The sequence below is a fragment of the Oncorhynchus gorbuscha genome, linkage group LG01 (genome assembly GCF_021184085.1).
Source record: "Oncorhynchus gorbuscha isolate QuinsamMale2020 ecotype Even-year linkage group LG01, OgorEven_v1.0, whole genome shotgun sequence".
Lineage (NCBI taxonomy): Eukaryota > Metazoa > Chordata > Actinopteri > Salmoniformes > Salmonidae > Oncorhynchus > Oncorhynchus gorbuscha.
Window position 1 is genome coordinate 97,886,172 of NC_060173.1, and position 21,589 is coordinate 97,907,760.

The window sequence follows — 21,589 nt, forward strand, 5'->3', positions numbered from 1 at the left end:
GGAGAAGTTCTGACTAATGTTTGTTATTGGGCCATTTCCCATGAATACAAGCAGGAAATGGAAATTATTAAATTATGACTCAGACAAACAAACAGCCATGAGTTTATTTATAGTCTGACTTCTATTTAAATGTTTTAGTTTGATTTGAACGATGTCAGGGATACATCTGAAAAACGATGCTTGAAAAATCTATTTCCAGATGGGAAGTCAGAACACATATACCAGTTGAGGTTGGAAATGTTCCACTATCATATCTAGACCCAGTGGTCCATGTCCTCATCCATGTCCTCATCCATGTCCTCCCTGTTTCCTTCATGAATAAAATATATGCTGGGGCGTTCATATGTACTATGTTCATGGTTACGGTGGCTTAACTGAACTGAACTGTTGTCGAGGAGAGGATGGAACCTCTGTGACCAGGGTCATAGATGGCGTCATTACTATGTAGGCAATTGTCTTGTTGGGGATGCTGTGCATCATTTCCCCCTAGTGGTTGGAGTTGCTACTGACTGAGATGATGGTCTTGTTCTCTCAGTCCTTCTTTCCTCTATTCCTCGCCTCCCTCTCAAAGCTTATTGGAGGTCCTAGGGAGGGATGTTGGATCCTCCTTGTATACAGTTGGACAGTAATATAATCTTCTTCTTCTCCTCCTCCCCAGTTTAGTTTCTCCTTCGTGGAGACGCAGACAGTGAGGGCTGTGAGGCTCCGCCCCCGCTCTCAGAGCAGCTGGTCTGATGACATCGCTGAGGACAATGGAGAGTATGACTCTAAGAACGCGCCCATCATCTCCTCCGAGGGGGCCTACCCCTGGAACGTAGACGGAGACCTACTGGAGGTGCCCTCAGAGCTGCTCATCAGGTACAGCTCCTGTTCTTGACCTGGCCCAAAGACCCCCCATGATCATAGATCAGCAGCCCTACTCTGAGATGCTGTGTGAACACTGGCCGATGTAGTAGGTATAACTCTATCCTTTAGCTGGTCTAAAGCCCCATAGCAACTACACTGTCAGATAGACCTTCAACCTGGATACAAAAATAACATGTTACCAAGGCAATGACCTACCACTGCTCACTAAGTATAGCCCTGTACTGTAATCTCATGGTCATATTACTCTGGGTTTAATTTACACTCCTCAAAGACAGTTCTTACAGGTCATGTTCAGTGTAATTTAACCATTAGTCTTTTTTCAATCATATATTTAAATTTAAAACCGGTATTGAAGAATTGCTTCACTGAAGTAGTAGTACTGTTATGTCAGTCAGATATGAGACATTTAAAACCTCTGTAACTGATTCATTTGTTTCACCACCAGGTTACATCCTCAACTCCTAACCCTGTTTGTTTTACCACCAGGTTACATCCTCAACTCCTAACCCTGTTTGTTTCACCACCAGGTTACATCCTCAACTCCTAACCCTGTTTGTTTTACCACCAGGTTACATCCTCAACTCCTGACCCTGTTTGTTTTACCACCAGGTTACATCCTCAACTCCTGACCCTGTTTGTTTTACCACCAGGTTACATCCTCAACTCCTGACCCTGTTTGTTTTACCACCAGGTTACATCCTCAACTCCTAACCCTGTTTGTTTTACCACCAGGTTACATCCTCAACTCCTGACCCTGTTTGTTTTACCACCAGGTTACATCCTCAACTCCTGACCCTGTTTGTTTTACCACCAGGTTACATCCTCAACTCCTGAACCCTGTTTGTTTTACCACCAGGTTACATCCTCAACTCCTGACCCTGTTTGTTTTACCACCAGGTTACATCCTCAACTCCTGACCCTGTTTGTTTTACCACCAGGTTACATCCTCAACTCCTAACCCTGTTTGTTTCACCACCAGGTTACATCCTCAACTCCTAACCCTGTTTGTTTTACCACCAGGTTACATCCTCAACTCCTAACCCTGTTTGTTTTACCACCAGGTTACATCCTCAACTCCTGACCCTGTTTGTTTTACCACCAGGTTACATCCTCAACTCCTAACCCTGTTTGTTTTACCACCAGGTTACATCCTCAACTCCTAACCCTGTTTGTTTTACCACCAGGTTACATCCTCAACTCCTAACCCTGTTTGTTTTACCACCAGGTTACATCCTCAACTCCTGACCCTGTTTGTTTTACCACCAGGTTACATCCTCAACTCCTAACCCTGTTTGTTTTACCACCAGGTTACATCCTCAACTCCTAACCCTGTTTGTTTTACCACCAGGTTACATCCTCAACTCCTGACCCTGTTTGTTTTACCACCAGGTTACATCCTCAACTCCTGAACCTGTTTGTTTTACCACCAGGTTACATCCTCAACTCCTGAACCTGTTTGTTTTACCACCAGGTTACATCCTCACATCCTCAACTCCTAACCCTTTTGTTTCAACCTTACATCCTCAACTCCTAACCCTGTTTGTTTTACCACCAGGTTACATCCTCAACTCCTGAACCTGTTTGTTTTACCACCAGGTTACATCCTCAACTCCTGAACCTGTTTGTTTTACCACCAGGTTACATCCTCAACTCCTGACCCTGTTTGTTTTACCACCAGGTTACATCCTCAACTCCTGAACCTGTTTGTTTTACCACCAGGTTACATCCTCAACTCCTAACCCTGTTTGTTTTACCACCAGGTTACATCCTCAACTCCTGACCCTGTTTGTTTTACCACCAGGTTACATCCTCATTTACATTTACATTTAAGTCATTTAGCAGACGCTCTTATCCAGAGCGACTTACAACTCCTGACCCTGTTTGTTTTACCACCAGGTTACATCCTCAACTCCTGACCCTGTTTGTGTTTACCACCAGGTTACATCCTCAACTCCTAACCCTGTTTGTTTTACCACCAGGTTACATCCTCAACTCCTAACCCTGTTTGTTTTACCACCAGGTTACATCCTCAACTCCTGACCCTGTTTGTTTTACCACCAGGTTACATCCTCAACTCCTGACCCTGTTTGTTTTACCACCAGGTTACATCCATAACTCCTGACCCTGTTTGTTTTACCACCAGGTTACATCCTCAACTCCTGACCCTGTTTGGAGTGTACATCGAGGAGGCAGAGGAGGCACACATCAAGTGCAGCTGCATTTAACACTGTATGTAGAGCAGAATCGATACCTTTTAAAGCTGTCTAAAGGGTGGATGAGTCTATACACATATCAACCTCCACTGGCATTGCCACAGAATGTAACATAGTCTTTCCTAGTGTGCTTTACAAGAAACTGTCTTCAGTGTATAGACTGTCTACAAGAGAGGAGCTTTTACACACAACCTAAAACTATGTATGTAGGGGTTGTCGATACGCACAACCTCCGTTTGCACTATCACTGAATGTCACCTACAGGCTTTACTACTGTACATCTTTGAATGTTAGACGTCAAATAACCAAATGGAGGACAGACAGGCACATTAAATAGAAAAGGTTGATTTATATTAAAGCAAAGACAACATAATAATACATTCCAGTGCACGATTACATCAATTATCAGACCAAAGTGAAATGTGTTGACAAACAAAATGTTATCTGTCCATTTTTACACGCCACACACGTATTTATTAAAAATAAAAAATTATTTCAATTTATAGAAATGTGGAATGTGCCCCCTTTATTTTTGTCAAAACTGACAACTTGGTCATGAAAGGTTGACTCCCTGAAAATTTAAGCAGTAAAAACACGTTACTCTTCCACATGCAGCCTACCATCTCTCCAAAAGCTGAATGTTCCAATCCCTTACAACTACAGTAAGAACACAGAATCCATTGAATCCAAAGGGATGAAAATGTTCCAAAAGGTAAGGCCAGTGTTCAGTGTGTTCCATTTGACGAACGTTTGAGTCATTTCTGAAGAACAAGCTCTTTCATTTTTCATTTCTGACTGTGTTGGAAACTTCTGCTGCCATGGTGTAGGAGTTGCTGGTGTATGAGCTGCTGTCGTACACACGTATGCACACACACACACACACACACACACAGGGTGCTGTCTCCTTGAGGAGTGGTATGTGTCATTCAGTGAGTGAGTCAGTGAACAGACGCCTTTGTTCACTGATGACACTTCCCTGACCTCCTCATCCTTCTGTTACCTTCAGTTCTATATTAGAACAATTAAACCTTCTGTCCCATTCACTCCATAAGCTGCTGAGCAAAAATACAAATTGAAGAATTAACACCTGTGCAGGTACTGGTCTTACTGGTCTGTTACACTGGACACGTAACGTTTGCAGAGTGTGAGATGCTCCTATTAATTTCTATGAAACATGGGTTTAGGCTGTACGGCTCGGCAGAGGCTTTCGCTGGGTCTCACAGATCAACCAGAACAAATGTTCCTTCTTTCAATCTGATGGTTTATCACTAGTGACACTAGTTTCACAATAAATGTGTGACTTTGTGACAGTTTGAGGCTGTTTCCCCTCCCTACCCATAGCATGAAGATACAAAAGGAAATGTTGTTTCAAAAGGATGCGAAAGAAAGGTCCTCCTGATATATCTATATACACAGTATATACACACCTAATGAGGATAGATTTGCCATATAGATGTGTATATATCATTGTATACAAATAGACTTCCTATCCATAGAGAAAAGATTCAGCAGTGCATTCATACATGTTTTGTACAGCAGACACAATAAATATGTGCGACCGAATCCAAGTAGTCAGGTATGGGAGAATGTTTTGCAATGTAAAATGAACGGTTCTTAATTAATGGACAGGCACAGAAAGTGCCTCCCTGTTTCACACTCTGTTTTGGAGCGTTTTCTTCTGTTTCATGCATATTGAACAAGACCAGTTCTTGGTGGGGAATAAAAACAGGAATGATAGGCCTGTTCTTGTGAGGTCACATAGTCCATGTTCTAATTTACATTCCATGTACGCAGTCCAATGTTCTATACTCTCACTGCCACAAGCCCATGTTCTATACTCTCTCTCACTGCAACAAGCCCATGTTCTATACTCTCTCTCACTGCAACAAGCCCATGTTCTATACATGTTCTATACTCTCTCTCACTGCAACAAGCCCATGTTCTATACTCTCACTGCAACAAGCCCATGTTCTATACTCTCTCTCACTGCAACAAGCCCATGTTCTATACTCTCTCTCACTGCAACAAGCCCATGTTCTATACTCTCACTGCAACAAGCCCATGTTCTATACTCTCTCTCACTGCAACAAGCCCATGTTCTATACTCTCTCTCACTGCAACAAGCCCATGTTCTATACTCTCTCTCACTGCAACAAGCCCATGTTCTATACTCTCACTGCAACAAGCCCATGTTCTATACTCTCACTGCAACAAGCCCATGTTCTATACTCTCTCTCACTGCAACAAGCCCATGTTCTATATGTTCTATACTCTCACTGCAACAAGCCCATGTTCTATACTCTCACTGCAACAAGCCCATGTTCTATACTCTCACTGCAACAAGCCCATGTTCTATACTCTCACTGCAACAAGCCCATGTTCTATACTCTCACTGCAACAAGCCCATGTTCTATACTCTCACTGCAACAAGCCCAGAGGTAAAGTGCAAAAGTTTTTCCTCTTGCATGTTTTAGAGAAATTACAGCATTTAGTTGATTCCTAGATTTTGAGCCACAAATGTTTGAATTGTCCTGCAGTTCTTTCCCTTGGGTTTGGATGATCTCAATCAAAATGGGCCTTTTAGTAGAGAAGCTGTTCCCCAGCAAGTTAGTTCATGTTGTCGTATAGAACCATTCTGTATTAGTACACTCTTAGGATATACTCTCAGTCTTCTCACTCTTTGGTACATAGTCCCAGCTATCCCTCCTGATCTCCTTCTTAAACTGCCTCTTGAAGAAACCAGCCTGGGAATGAAAGAACAAGGTCCAGTTTCAGATGAGAAGGAGAGGGATAAGAATGCAGTGTTTTTGTATGCTGTTTTGTGTGTAGTGTTAAAGATGAAGGTGTTGTACTGACCTTCCAGAGGGCGAAGATGAGCAGGGCCAGGATCAGGAGTCCCACCAGTAGACTCCCTACAATGATGAACCCCTCCACTGCTGCCTGAGGCTTCTGGTTGAAGTGGGCCTCCAACACAACCTGAAACATCAGAATTAAATAAAACGTTATTACCGTGCACTAGTATTACATTGTACATATATGACCTGGAACATCAGACAAGGTTGGAAATGTCCTGTCATTTCCACCCCTGTCCTAACTTGGACACTATACATTCCAGCGTTTTATAATAGTAAGGCACTCGGAGGTTGCATAGGCAATTTCCTGACACTTCTTAACCCTACCAGGACATTTGTATTTGTATTTATTATGGATCCCCATGAACTTCTGCCAAGCTACTCTTCCTGGGGTCCAGCAAAATGAAGGCAGTTATACCATTTAAAAAAACATTACAATACATTCACAACAGATTTCAAAACACATTAAGTGTGTGCACACAGGCCTCTACTCTACTACCACATATCTACAACACAAAATCTATGTGTGTGTATAGTGTGTGTGTTATCGCGTGTTTGTATACTTGTGACTGTGTTGTGTTGCTTCACAGTCCCCGGTGTTCCATAAGATGTATTTTTATCTGTTTTTGTAAATCAAATTTTACTGCTTGCAAGAGTTGCTTGATGTGGTTTAGAGCTCTATATAGTACTGTGAGCCTCCCATAGTCTGTTCTGGACTTGGACTTATGCATGGATGTCAATACCTCTCACAAATACAAGTAGTGATGAAGTCAATCTCTCCTCCACTTTGAGCCAGGAGAGATTGACATGTATATTGTTAATGTTAGCTCTCTGTATTTATTTATTTATTTATTTGATTTATTTCACCTTTATTTAACCAGGTAGGCAAGTTGAGAACAAGTTCTCATTTACAATTGCGACCTGGCCAAGATAAAGCAAAGCAGTTCGACACACACAATAACACAGAGTTACACATGGAGTAAAACAAACATACAGTAGAAAAACAAGTCTATATATGATGTGAGCAAATGAGGTGAGATAAGGGAGGTAAAGGCAAAAAAAAGGCCATGGTGGCAAAGTAAATACAATGTAGCAAGTAAAACACTGGAATGGTAGATTTGCAGTGGAAGAATGTGCAACGTAGAAATAAAAATAATGGGGTGCAAAGGCTCAAAATAAATAAATACAGTAGGGGAAGAGGTAGTTCTTTGGGCTAAATTATAGATGGGCTATGTACAGGTGCAGTAATCTGTGAGCTGCTCTGACAGCTGGTGCTTAAAGCTAGTGAAGGAGATAAGCGTTTCCAGTTTCAGAGATTTTTGTAGTTCGTACCAGTCATTGGCAGCAGAGAACTGGAAGGAGAGGCGGCCAAAGAAAGAATTGGTTTTGGGGGTGACCAGAGAGATATACCTGCTGGAGCGCGTGCTACAGGTGGGTGCTGCTATGGTGACCAGCGAGCTGAGACACGGGGGACTTTACCTAGCAGGGTCTTGTAGATGACCTGGAGCCAGTGGGTTTGGCGACGAGTATGAAGCGAGGGCCAGCCAACAAGAGAGTACAGGTCACAGGTCTGGGTATTATATGGGGCTTTGGTGACAAAACGGATGGTACTGTGATAGACTGCATCCAATTGATTGAGTAGGGTATTGGAGGCTATTTTGTAAATAACATGTATACATCCAAGGGCCAGCCATACTGCCCTGTTCTGAGCCAATTCCAATTTTCCTAAGTCCCTCTTTGTGGCACCTGACCAGAAGACTGAATAGTAGTCCTGTTTCGACAATACTAGGGCCTGTAGGACCTGCCTTCTTAATAGTGTTGTTAAGAAGGCCGAGCAGTGCTTTATTATGGACAGACTTCTCCCCATTTTAGCTACTGTTGTATCAATACGTTTTGACCATGACAGTTTACAATCCAGGGTTACTCCAAGCAGTTTAGTAGTCACCTCAACTTGCTCCCCATTTCCACATTATTCATTACAAGATTTAGTTGAGGTTTAGGGTTTAGTGAATGATTTGTCGCAAGTACAATGCTTTTAGTTATATAGGACTAACTTATTCCTTGTCACCCACTCTGAAACTTACTGCAGCTCTTTGTTAAGTGTTGCAGTCATTCCAGTCACTGTAGTAGCTGACGTGTATAGTGTTGAGTCATACTCACACATATACACACATGCTTTACTCAAAGCTGATTGGTCGGCTATTTGAGCCAGTAAAGGGGGCTTTACTATTCTTAGGTAGCGGAATGACTTTTGCTTCCCTCCAGGCTTGAGAGCACACACTTTCTAGTAGGCTTAAATTGTAGGCTTAAATTGAAGATATGGAAAAAAGGAGTGGCAATATCGTCCGCTATTATCCTCAGTAATTTCCCATCCAAGTTGTCAGACCCCAGTGGCTTGTCATTGTTGATAGAAAACAATATTTTTTTCACTCACTTTACGGAAATCAAAATTGGATGTGTAGTGTCAGCGTTTGTTGCTGGCATGTCATGTTTTTACTATCATTCTTTATATCGTTTATCTTTGTGTCATAGTATAGTTTCACATTTTAATTCAGTTTAGTTGCATGATTTCTCAATTTGCAGTATGTTTGCCAATCGGTTGTGCTTCTAAACCTATCTAAACCTATTTGCCAAACCTTTTGCCTCATCCCTCTCAAACATACAATTTTTCAATTCCTCATCAATCCAAGCGGATATAACAGTTTTTACTAGAATAAGCTATTTTAGTAACTGGAATAAACAATTTAATAAATGTGTCAAGTGCATGGACACGGACTTGACATAGACTTGAGTGATCTCCATTGTGGAACAGTGACATGCTATCCTCCAAAATATTACTGTATAAGGCCAATGTATGACTACTGTATAGGCCTATCATTTCTTACCTGAGCAATAGGGGTTTGCTGTAATAGGATGGTGTGAGGGTCCTCCCTTGGTGATGTGATGATGCCAGTACTCTCTATCAGCATCACTCCATGACGACCCTGAGGAGAGGGGGGGTAAGATTTGATTACATTAGAACACTTTAATATCCTCAATGAAGAAATTATAATTTGTGTTGTGATTTTAAGAGATTTGAAAGTGTAGCATTAGTGAAGTGTTTACCGGTGTGAGCTGTAGAACAGTGGGGTTGAGCTTCACTTCCATCTGAATGGTGGCTTCTTTCCCAATGTCCATGTCTCCTAGTCTACACACCAGAGTCAGGCACAGGTCGTCTCCGTGAGCACAGAACTATGGAGAGAAACAACACTATTGTGATTTCATTTTAAAACATCAACATCAATGCTACATAATAAGGTTAGTGTCACGCCTTGGTCATTGTATTTTGTGTTTTCGTTATATTATTTGGTCAGGCCAGGGTGTGACATGGGTTTATGTTATTGTATTTTCGTATTGGGGTTTTTGTATTTGGGATTGCGGCTGAGTAGGGGTGTTGTATGGGCTTGGCTGCCTGAGGCGGTTCTCAATCAGAGTCAGGTGATTCTCGTTGTCTCTGATTGGGAACCGTATTTAGGTAGCCTGGTTTCGCTTTGTATTTCGTTGGGTGATTGTTCCTGTCTCTGTGTAGTTTCACCAGATAGGCTGTAATTAGGTTTCACGTTCCGTTTGTTGTTTTGTATTTGTATAGTTATTTCATGTGTCACTTTTCCTATTAAAGTCATGAGTAACCACTACGCTGCATTTCGGTCCGACTCTCTTTCCACAAACGAAGAACGCCGTTACAGAATCACCCACCACACACGGACCGAGCAGCGTGTTAACAGGCAGCGACAGCTTGAACAGCGAAGGGAGGACGTTATGGACAGCGGAGGCATGGAGTATACGACGTGGGAAGAAATAGACAGGTGGGCGGCCGACCCAGAGACAATGCCGGAGCCCGCCTGGGATTCGCTGGTGCAGTGCGAAGAGGGCTATAGGCGAATGGAGTCGTAAAGAAAGACACCGCGGCGCAGAGCGAAAACCGAAAGTAACCCCCAAATATTTATTGTGGGGGGGGTGGCTCAGGGAGAGAGTGGCTGAGTCAGGGTTCAGACCTGAGCCAACTCTCCCTGTTAATCGTGAAGAGCAGTTGCAGTGGGAGAGGCTGCACCACTTGGAGAATTGGACATGGGAGGAGGAATTAGACGGGAAAGGACCCTGGGCTCAGCCTGGAGAATATTGCCGTCCCAAGGAAGAAATAGAGGCGGATAAAGTGGAGAGGCGTTGGTATGAGGAGGCAGCACGGCGACGCGGTTGGAAGCCAGAAAAGCAGCCCCAAAAAATTATTGGGGGGGGGGCTAAAAGGAGGTATGGCTATGCTAGGTAGGAGACCTGCGCAAACTCCCTGTGCTCACCGTTGGGCTAGAGAGACCGGGCAGGCACCGTGTTATGCTATGGAGCGCACAGTGTTTCCAGTGCGGGTGCATAGCCCGGTGCGGCACATACCAGCCCTTCCTATTGGCCGGGCTAGAGTGGGCATCGAGCCAGGTAAGCTTGGGCAGGCTCGGTGCTCAAGAGCTCCAGTGCGCCTGCACGGTCCGGTCTATCCTCGATCCAGTACCACCAGTTCCAGCACCACGCACCAGGCCTTCAGTGCGCCTCGCCTGTTCAGCGCAGCCAGCGCTTTTCTCCTCTCCTGCGCTGCTGGAGTCTCCCGCCTGTTTAGCGCAGCCAGAGCCTTGCTCCTCTACTGCGCTGCCGGAGTCTCCCGTCTGCCCAGCGCCGCCAGTGCCGCCAGTGCTCCCAGTCTGCCCAGCGCCGCCAGTCTGCCCAGCGCCGCCAGTCTGCCCAGCGTCGCCAGTCTGCCCAGCGCCGCCAGTCTGCCCAGCGCCGCCAGTCTGCCCAGCGCCGCCAGTCTGTCAGGATCAGTTAGATCCACCAGTCAGCCTGGATCCACCAGTCTGTCAGGATCCGCCAGAAGTGCCAGTCAGCCAGGATCCGCCAGAAGTGCCAGTCAGCCAGGATCCGCCAGAATTGCCAGTCGGCCAGGATCTGCCAGTCAGCCAGGATCCGCCAGTCAGCCAGGATCCGCCAGTCAGCCAGGATCCGCCAGTTAGCCATGATCTTCTAGATCTGCCAGACAACCATTCTCTTCCAGATCTGCCAGTCAACCAGAATCTTCCAGATCTGCTAGTCAACCAGAATCTTCCAGATCCGCCAGCCAGCCAGGATCTACCGGAGCCTGCTACCTGCCTGAGCTTCATCTCAGTACTGGGCTTCCTCTCAGTACTGGGCTTCCTCTCAGTACTGGGCTTCCTCTCAGTTCCGGGCTGCCCCTCAGTTCCGGGCTGCCCCTCAGTCCCGAGCTGCCCCTCAGTCCCGAGCTGCCCCTCAGTCACGAGCTGCTCCTCAGTTCTGTGGGGTTCTGGGTGAGGACTATTAGGCCATGGTCGGCGGCAATGGTGGATTATCCCAGGACGCGAAGGGGAGGAACTAGGACATTAATGGAGCGGGGTCCGCGTCCCGAGCCGGAACCGCCACCATGGACAGACCCTATGGTTTTGAGGTGCGTCCGGGAGTCCGCACCTTAGGGGGTGGGGGGGGGGGGTTCTGTCACGCCTTGGTCATTGTATTTTGTGTTTTCATTATATTATTTGGTCAGGCCAGGGTGTGACATGGGTTTATGTTATTGTATTTTCGTATTGGGGTTTTTGTATTTGGAATTGCGGCTGAGTAAGGGTGTTGTATGGGCTTGGCTGCCTGAGGCGGTTCTCAATCAGAGTCAGGTGATTCTCGTTGTCTCTGATTGGGAACCGTATTTAGGTAGCCTGGTTTCTCTTTGTATTTTGTGGGTGATTGTTCCTGTCTCTGTATAGTTTCACCAGATAGGCTGTAGTAGGTTTCACGTTCCGTTTGTTGTTTTCGTATTTGTATAGTTATTGCATGTATCGCCTTTTTCCTTTCATTAAAGACATGAGTAACCACTACGCTGCATTTCGGTCCGACTCTCATTCTACAAACGAAGAACGACGTTACAGTTAGGGCCAATTCCATTTAAACTCAGGAAGTAAACAAAAATGTAAATGTTCCTCATTGAAAAAATTAGAGGAAAATTAGAATTCCAATTAATGTACTTCCTGAAATGACTGCATCAATATGGAATTGACCCCAACACTGCTGCATACTATAACTATATACATTATAGGAGTAGGAGAGGGAGGTATCTACCATTTTGCGTTTGCTGGTTTTGGAGAAGAAGAAGACCAGTTCCTTGATTAAAGACGAACGTGGCACCCCACAATCATCTTCTACTGTGATGGAGCCGTTTTTAATGGAGCATTCTCCAAGAGAGGTCTAACAGATAAGGAAAGAAAATAAGTTAGATATTGGTGATTATAAACTGGGTGGTTCGAGCCCTGAATGCTGATTAGCTGAAAGCCGTGGTATATTTAAGCCTTATGGCCCAAAGGGGTGTGGTATATGGCCAGTATACCATGGCTAAGGGCTGTTCTGGACACAGCCCGTAGCCGTGGTATATTGGCCATATATCACAAACCCCAGAGGTGCCTTATTGCTATTATAAACTGTTTACCAATGTAATTAGAGAAGTAAAAATGTATGTTTTGTCATACCCATGGTATACGGTCTGATATACCATGGCTGTCAGCCAATCCGCATTCAGGGCTCGAACCACCGAGTTTATAATAGACCGTATACCGTTGGTATGACAGAAATGTTCTATTTAATGGTCTAATTACGTTGGTAACGAGTTTATAATAGCAATAAAGCACCTCGGGTTTGTGGTATATGGCCAATATACCACGGCTACGGGTGGAATTTTTCAGCAATCAATCACACACTTACCTGAAAATCTGCAATGTGGAGTAACCTGTATGGATATGGTGATAGTATCTTGGGAATATCAATCTCAACTTCCGTGTTGAGAGATTTGCTTGGACCGATATTGACAACCTGCCAAGGCACACCGATACAATATGTCAGTATAAACCCAGGCAGTCAGTCATTCAAATACTCAAACTAGGCTGTAACGATCACATCAGTTTCTGTTAGAAAACAATGTTATATTGTATTCCTATGGTACATACCTTGTAAGTGTAGTTGAATGTCTCTGTGTAGCAATCAACTGGAGTAGGCTCCTGGTCACCAAATACAAAGGATGTTGGAGTCACAAACCTGCAAGGGAGATCAGTAATTAGCTTATGAAGTACAATAAGAAATGTTTATAAATACTGTCAATGAAGAGCGAGGAACTGTCTTTGTTACTGTAAATAAATGTCTTACCCATGGACACTGACATCCACGCCATATCTCAACGGTAACATCAGAGTGGCTGAGTTGTCATGCAGAAGATCCTCATTTTCAGAATTGTCTCTGGAAAAGACCATGTCAGAAAAAAAAACAAGAAATTATCTATTTAGATTCCATTTCATATTAATCAATTTGATATATTGAAAACAAAACATTTAAGCACAGCCAATGCCATTATACTGTTAATGGAATTCAACTCAAAGCCAAAGAAATGCCAAACATCAGACGTTGCAGAACTTCACATTGCTACTGTTTCTCAGAGTAAGAGGCCAAAGCATACCTTCAAGCATTACATGACACTTTCAGAGGTGTCATTCCCATATGGGAACAAGGGCACATGCCCCCTCAGATTTGTCCTGTTTTTAAAATGTTCAGATGTTAAAGTAATGACTAAGTTTCATAATTATTTCTAAAAGGATTTGTCAGTGGTATTTTGTGGAGGGGGCACACTGACTGGACCAGGCAAAGAGTAGCCCCCCAGTAAGTGGTTCCTTCCTAGGTGCACTATCGAGCAAAGATATGTATGCAGACCGTATTGCCAGTGGAAGAGGAGAGAGAGAGAGAGAGTCACACACAGCGTTTGATTTGATTTTAGCTGCCGGTGATGGGCAGGACTCGCAGGAGGTGTTTGTAAATTAATTTGCTTAAGCTATGTAGGATATTATTCTTGATGAATAAATAAATACTAAATAAATAATAACACAAAAATGTCCCAACCTCATAACTAGCTACCAATCAAGTTAGAGTAGCTAGTCTATCTTAGCTGACATGCCTGCTTGCAAGGTTGCTAGACTTTAGAAAATAATACAATTGCTTTATTAATGATTGGGTACTATGTACCAATGTAGCAGTTGTACTAAACCCCTATGGCATAAAGGTTCTTAAATAATCAATGTGCCTCATTAATTAAAATTACAATTGAACAGGGAAAGAAGTATGCTTCGATAACGTATGCAGAAAAAATATACATCTTTTTTACATTGAACTAGGCATAACGATCATGGCTCTAGATTGCAGGAAAAGCTGTTCCAGCTGTTAGAAAAATGTGACATTCTCTGAACAAAACTCTGAGCAAGGAATGTCTCCAGTTAAGTGTTACCAGATATGAACATGGAGTGTTTTAGAGTGTTCTGAAACTGTCAAACATTCAAAAGCTTTTCTTTACCCAAATGACACAACAGGGGCCGCCGGATGTACTTCTCAACTACACAACAATGTAACAACTACAGGAGGAAACCAAGAAAGGGAACCTGCAGCACTCTCTGGTTTGAATAATTCAGGTCACTGGGACTGTGTTTCCTGTTTCCCCTAGCAACAGAACAAACACATACACTGAGTGTACAAAACTTTAGATGAAATTGGCTGAATGTGGTGGACCATTCTTGATACACACAGGAAACTGTTGAGCATGAAAAACCCAATGGCACCTACTACCATACCTCATTCAAAGACAGCTTTCACCTGGATTCATCTGGTCAGTCTATGTAATGGAAAGAACTGGTGTTCCTAATGTTTTGTCCACTCAGTGTCACATTGGGCTGTTTTACGATCTGTCTGTTTGGTTTGATAAGGCTGGCAAGACGTCACCGATGGTGTAACAGGACATCAGTTTAAAAAACGTGCCATTCCATTATTTAATGTATTGTGGAGAAAGATTGCGTTCGTGGGTTAGGGGATCTGTGCTAAGGTCAGAAGTAGTGTAAGCAGATCCAGTTACCTGCAAAAGTCAAGATAAAGGTTATGATAAAGACCTAGGGTCAAAACATTGCACTCAATAACACTGCAGGCGCATTCAGTGTGTGGGCATCCATCTTTCCTTTATGGGTCTGTACATACCCAAAAGTGTTGATGGATATGCTAATGTCACCAGCACTGCTACTCTGGTTTACATCCAACAGAAAGCTGATGTTCACCTGCAGAAAATACAGAAATTCTGATTAGATAGCAAGTAAGATATTACCTTCTTAAACAGCAGTTTATAAAACGCTGCCTTTAAAACAGCAGCAGCATTGGCAGCAAACAGAAGATATGGGTCTGGATACCCACTGGGCACACATTGGTTGAATCAACATTGTTTCCACGCCATTTCAGTAAATTTACGTTGAACCAACAAGGAATAGACATTGAACAGGGCAATCAGATTTTTTTTTTGTGAATGTAACTAATCAGTTAGTTACATTACCAGCAAAAATATCATAATCAGATTACAGAAAATCTAGTTGATTGCTTCTTGGATTACTTTTCAATTCAGAAAGGATGTTGGAAAAAAATACATTAAGACACCTTTCTGTTTTTCTCAATGACATTCAATTCAGATTTAAAAAAGGTGCAATAAAAATAGTTTGAGCTCCTGATCGAGACCACTATGATGACACACTAAATGCATTTGATGGGTCCTTTTTGTCTTCTTCTAATGCATTTTAAGGGAAGGTAATCCAAAAGTAACTAAAAGTAATCAGATTACGTTACTGAGTTTGTGTCATCCAAAAGTTATGTTACTTGTTACAATTTTAGACAGGTAACTAGTAACTGTAATGGACTACATTAAGAAAGTAACCTACCCAACCATGACGTTGAATTTATGTCTGTGCCCAGTGGGGTAATTAGTTAAAGTATTCAGACCCAGATTAATAGAGTAAAATTACAGTAACACGGAAGTAAAGTTTGAGTAATTCTGGAGTAACCTTAGAGTAATATTAGAGTAACAGAGTACGGTTGGAATAATGTTAGAGTAGCATTATAGTAAGGCTGGAGTCACAGTAGAGTAAGGCCGGAGTAACATTAGAGTAAGGCTGGAGTAACAGAGTAAGGCTGGAGTGACAGAGTAAGGCTGAAGTAAAATTAGAGTACGGTTGGAGTAACATTAGAGTAAGGCTGAAGTAACAGAGTAAGGCTGGAGTAAAATTAGAGTACGGTTGGAGTAACACTGGAGTAAGGCTGGAGTGACAGAGTAAGGCTGAAGTAACAGTACAGTTGGAGTAAAATTAAAGTAAGGCTGGAGTAACACTAGAGTAAGGCTGGAGTGACAGAGTAAGGCTGGAGTAACAGAGTAAGGTTGGAGTAACATTAGAGTAAGGTTGGAGTAACAGTAGAGTAAGGCTGGAGTGACATAGTAAGGCAGAAGTCGCAGAGTAAGGCTGGAGTCAAATGAGATTAAGGTTGGATTAACAGTAGAGTAAGGTTGGGATAAGGCTAGAGTAACATTAGAGTAAGGTAGGAGTAAGTTTGAGTGTTGTGCATACAGTACCTTGGCTCCAGAGCTGAAGTACAGGTTCCCAACACTACAGTCCATTCCTACTATTGTCTTGTTCTCCTCTGAAATGTCACAGCTCACATACTTCTCCTTCTGAAAATAATAACAGATAATGGGATTGTGTGTGTAATTTATTACAATCCAAGAGCGCATAGATTCACATGATGTTGTGTGTTTCTTAGAATTGCAGTGCCACATCGTCTAAATTACATTGGTGATTATGTGAGAAATGTAATAACTGCTACTCTGAGTAATCAATAAATCAAACACGTACTGCATCAAGGACTTTGATGTAGTGCAGGTTGGATGGGAAGCGTAACTGGAGCCTGGGGAGGAAGGCATCATCTCCAGCGTTCACCAGGGTTGTGTTCAACATGATGGTCTTCCCATTACCCAATGCAAAGTACTGTATGTTGTTGTGTTTCCTGCAAGATTAACAGTTTTAGGGGCTGGATTGAATAGGGCCCTATGTATAAAACTGGAAGGCTGTCGCCTCATACAGTACCAGTCAAAAGTTTGGACACACCTACTCATTCCAGGGTTTTTCTTTATTTTTTCTATTTTCTACATTGTAGAATAATAGTGAAGACATCAAAACGATGAAATAACACATGGAATTATGTAGTAACCAAAAAAGCATTAAACAAATCAAAATATATTTATATTTTAGATTCTTCAAAGTAGCCACCATATGCCTTGATGACAGCTTTGCAAACCAGCTTCAGGTAGCCCAATGGTTAGAGTGTTGGGTCAGTAACTGAAAGGTTGCTGGATTGAATCCCCGAGCTGACAAGGTAAAAATGTTGTTCTGCCGCTGAACAAGGCAATTAACCCACTGTTCCCTGGTAGGCTGTCATTGTAAATAATAATTTGTTCTTAACTGACTTGATTATTATTATTATTTTTTTTTTATGAGGTAGTCACCTGGAATGCATTTCAATTAACAGGTTTGTGTTGTTAAAAGTTCATTTGTGAAATGGCTTTCCTTCTTACTGCGTTTAAGACAATCAGTTGTGTTGTGACAAGGTAGGGGTGGTATACAGAAGATTGCCCTATTTGGTAAAAGACCAAGTCCATATTATGGCAATAACAGCTCAAATAAGCAAAGAGAAACAACAGTCAACATCATTACTTTAAGACATGGAGGTCAGTCAATACAGAAATTTTCAAAAACTTTGACAGTTTCTTCAAGTGAAGTCACAAAAACCATCAAGCACTATAATGAAACTGGCTCTCATGAGGCCCGCCACAGGAAAGGAAGACCCAGAGTTACCTCTGCTGCAGAGGATAAATTCATTAGAGTTACCAGCCTCAGAAATTGCAGCCCAAATAAACGCTTCACAGAGTTCAAGTAACAGACACATCTCAACACCAACTGTTCAGAGGAGACTGCGTGAATCAGGCCTTCATGGTTGAATTGCTGCAAAGAAACCACTACTAAAGGACACCAATTAGAAGAAGAGACTTGTTGGACCAAGAAACACGAGATTGAGATTTTTGGTTCCAACTGCAATGTCTTTGTAAGACTCAGAGTAGATGAACAGATAATCATTGCATCTGTGGTACCCACCATGAAGCATGGAGGAGGAGGTGTGATGGTGCTTTGCTGGTGACACTGTCTGTGATTTATTTAGAATTCAAGACACACTTAACCAGCATGGTTACCACAGCAGCAAAGCACAGCGATAAGCAATCCCATCTGGTTTGTGCTTAGTGGGACTATCATTTGTTTTTCAACAGGACAATGACCCAACACACCTCCAGGCTGTGTAAGAGCTATTTGACCAATAAGGAGAGTAATGGAGTGCTGCATCAGATGACCTGGCCTCCACAATCACTTGACCTCAACCCAATTGAGATGTTTTGGGATGAGTTGGACTGCAGAGTGAAGGAAAAGCAGCCAACAAGTGCTCAGCATATGTGGGAACTCCTTCACGACTGTTGGAAAAGCATTCCATGTGAAGCTGGTTGAGAGAATGCCAAGAGTGTGCAAAGCTGTCATCAAGGCAAAGGGTGGCTACTTTGAAGAACTTTCCATAAAGTGCCAGAATCATGGTTTCAGGGGAGACCAGACTAAACAGTCACTGTCACGGAAACATCAGAATGTACCTGTTATGCAGTCCTGTGGATTCCCTGGCTTTACAGCAAGGACTTAGTCACTATACACCTTAGGAGGGGAACTGATCTGGCACCGAAACAAGCATCTCAAATGACACCCTATTCCCTACAAAGTGCACTACATTTATAAAAGTAGTGCACTATGTAGGGATTAGGGTACCATTTGGGACGTACCCCATAGACAAGCTGTATTGTTAGGGGAAGAGGCTATGCATACTCAGCTTTTCACTGTGTCCAGTATGGGGAGGGAAAAGGGGTTTTAAAATGACTAATGTCCATGTTGAAGAATTTGCTGCTTTGTGGGTAAGTGGGTCTGAAGGTGTGTGTGGGGGGTGGGGGGAGGTGTATGTGTATGTGTACATGTGCGTGCGTATGTTTCTATGACACAAACAATGAGGGGCTCACAAGTCTGATGTTTCTCATCTAACTTAGCAAGGTAAACACACACACACACCTCTGCGTCATGAATAATCAGATACTGTATTAGCCTGGCCGTAACATAAATTAGCCTGGCAGTTAAGTGTTTAAGGTGTAATGTGACCATGAATAAACATGTACAACAATCCCCCCTTAATGACGTGAACTGGAGAGTATTGACATCATGGGCACCACAGTCAACACCTGATATAATCCTATGAAGGTTGTTTTCCACATAAATATTCTTTGTTTCGGGATGCTGTAATTAATTTGTAAAGTAAACCTTCAATAGCTCAGTTTTGTCCACAGAGATAAGAAATAGAAAGTAAAAGCTTCAAGACAAAAGATTGTATTACAAAGAAAACACCAACATATTCTAGATGAACATTTATGCTAAATGCTACTTACTGTGGTAAGACCAGGTATGCAGAGACCTGCAGATTGGTTGAACAGTTGGCCAATGAACAGTACCGAGCAAACTGAGTCTGGAGAAGGAAGGTTACTGTTAGATGATGATGATGCCGTCACTGAAAATACAGCAATGTATCCTCTAATATACAGTAACTACCATACATGGATGTAAGTGGAGAACTCTACACTCTTAGAAAAAAGGGTTCCAAAGGGATTCTTCGGCTGACACGTAGGAGAGCCCTTTTTGGTTCCAGGTAGAACCTTTTTGGGTTCCATATAACACACTCTGTAGAAAGGATTCTACAAGGAACCCTAAATGATTTAACCTGGAACCTTTTAGGTTCTACATAGCTAGTTTTTTTCTAAGAGTGTAGCATCGGTTCCCCGGACATAGATTAAGCCTAGTACCCAGACTAAAGAACAATTTCAATGCAGGGAAATTCCCATTGAGTATGATTTTTAATTCCAGGACTAAGCTAAATTTGTGTCTGAAAAATTGGTCCTATTCTCCTAACCATGCATCGATATGAGTGGATAGATGTAAGAAACTCACCTTATTGGCTACCAGGTTGCTGTGCCCCCCTCTCTGCTGCAGGATGGGTTTCAGGGCTGGGAATATTCTGAATCCCCAGGTATGGACAGGGTGCTGTCTGAGGGCGTACGTCGCCTCAAAATGGATGGGCGTGAAGATATCCCGGACATCTTTCTGAAAAGGAAAAGACATACAGAGAATGGAAGTTTTAATTTACTGTACATACAACCTTGGGTAGAGGGGAGCTTCTGGCTCGACTGTGCTAATTGACTGTTCTTGAGTAAGTTCTTGTGGGGGCCTGTCTGTGCTCTGGCACAATGTTACAGTGTCCTGTGCTCTCTGTCCCACTGAAAGAGCTGCAGATGTCCCACTGCAGATGTCCCACTGCGGATGTCCCACTGCATATGTCCCAAGGAGCCTCTGCTCTCCTCTGCCACACCTGCCTTTAGCTCAAGGGACATTCTGAGATACCGTTTTTATTCAAGCCAAAAAAATATATATTTTTAGCTGCTGCTGCTAAATTGTTGCAAAATATTCTAAGTTACAATGTTATGAAACAGAAAGAGAACTGCTAAACATTTCTATGACTGAATTATTGAATACACTGTCAAATAAAGCATGGTATCTATAGAACAAGACACTTGAATGGCTCTTATGTCCCACTCTCTCTTCTTTTATCAGTGAGCAGACATAGTAGCTAAAAAACAGTGTTTCATTAGCCATGCATGCACAGCTTTCTCCACTCTGTGAGGTTTAGTTTAACCACAAACTGAGTAACTGTATGGTGGTGTTCTCTCTCAATGTAAAACCACTCACCAGAGCCCATTCATTAACATACAGGATTTTGGCAACACAACGCTGATCATACATATGGACTCATGTGTACTGTACAGTATGTGAGTGGCAAAATAAACCTAAAACACATCTAACCATTACATAAGAATGACTCTATATCAAACCTTTAAGATGCATACAGTATGAGGGGGATGTGTGAGAGTAAGACAGAAAAGCCCCTGAGACAGTATTTTTATTTAACTAGGCAAGTCAGTTAAGAACAAATTATTATTTACAATGACAACCTACCGGGGAACAGTGGGTTAACTGCCTTGTTCAGGGGCAGAATGACCCATTTTTACCTTGTCAGCTCGGGGATTCAATCCAGCAACCTTTCAGTCAGTCACATTCTCCTACCAGTCCCCTGTACTATCCTACTGCCACATCTGCTGTTTATAACATTCATTACTGACATGACCCATTCATTAAACTTTAAAAATACATCAAATGTATAGTCACACAAACACTCACGCACACACACACATTTTGATTTCCTCTGACAGATAATGACACTGGTTTATGGTCTCCAATAACTCCATCTCTAGCTATTAATAAGAAAAAGCCAGTATGGTTCAGCTCAAAGAGAGACTTCAGAGTCCTCCATTAATTAGTGAGTGGGTTTAAACATGAGCTAACTTAGATGGCCCTGATTAGAAGAGAGAATGAGGGAAGAGTCAGGAGGGGCCCCACCAAACACCTGGAACATTACACATACACGCATGCACACCGGGGCGGCATGTTGCCTGGCGGGTAGGAGCTGACTATGTAAAAAATATGTTGTTCTCCCCTTGAGCAAAGCAGTTAACCCACTCTTCCCTGGTCGCCAATGACGTGGATGTCGATT

The 21,589-nt window shown here is 42.8% G+C and overlaps 2 protein-coding genes across 4 annotated transcripts in view; one reads left to right on the forward strand and one right to left on the reverse strand.

The window, feature by feature from the left end:
- cerkl (ceramide kinase-like) overlaps positions 1-3,583 on the forward strand; it is a 133,531-nt gene extending 129,948 nt beyond the window's left edge. For 2 of the 3 annotated variants that reach the window (XM_046367707.1, XM_046367722.1), the window contains 2 exons: positions 659-858; positions 3,011-3,583. In XM_046367707.1, coding sequence (XP_046223663.1) covers positions 659-858; positions 3,011-3,092 — 282 coding nt within the window. In that variant the 3' untranslated portion in view covers positions 3,093-3,583. Of the gene's footprint in view, positions 1-658; positions 859-1,435; positions 1,695-3,010 lie in introns of those variants that run through there. The other variant, XM_046367713.1, reaches the window with a different exon arrangement.
- A 1,539-nt stretch (positions 3,584-5,122) lies between these two features.
- Positions 5,123-21,589, reverse strand: part of itga4 (integrin alpha 4) — a 40,443-nt gene continuing 23,976 nt past the window's right edge. Inside the window, exons 16-28 of the mRNA XM_046367697.1 lie at positions 19,933-20,085; positions 19,377-19,453; positions 16,708-16,858; positions 16,428-16,526; positions 15,017-15,093; positions 13,154-13,243; positions 12,958-13,045; positions 12,716-12,823; positions 12,080-12,205; positions 9,038-9,163; positions 8,818-8,916; positions 5,937-6,056; positions 5,123-5,824 (exon numbers count right to left, since the gene is read on the reverse strand). Coding sequence (XP_046223653.1) covers positions 5,732-5,824; positions 5,937-6,056; positions 8,818-8,916; positions 9,038-9,163; positions 12,080-12,205; positions 12,716-12,823; positions 12,958-13,045; positions 13,154-13,243; positions 15,017-15,093; positions 16,428-16,526; positions 16,708-16,858; positions 19,377-19,453; positions 19,933-20,085 — 1,407 coding nt within the window. The 3' untranslated portion in view covers positions 5,123-5,731. The remainder of the gene's footprint in view (positions 5,825-5,936; positions 6,057-8,817; positions 8,917-9,037; positions 9,164-12,079; positions 12,206-12,715; positions 12,824-12,957; positions 13,046-13,153; positions 13,244-15,016; positions 15,094-16,427; positions 16,527-16,707; positions 16,859-19,376; positions 19,454-19,932; positions 20,086-21,589) is intronic.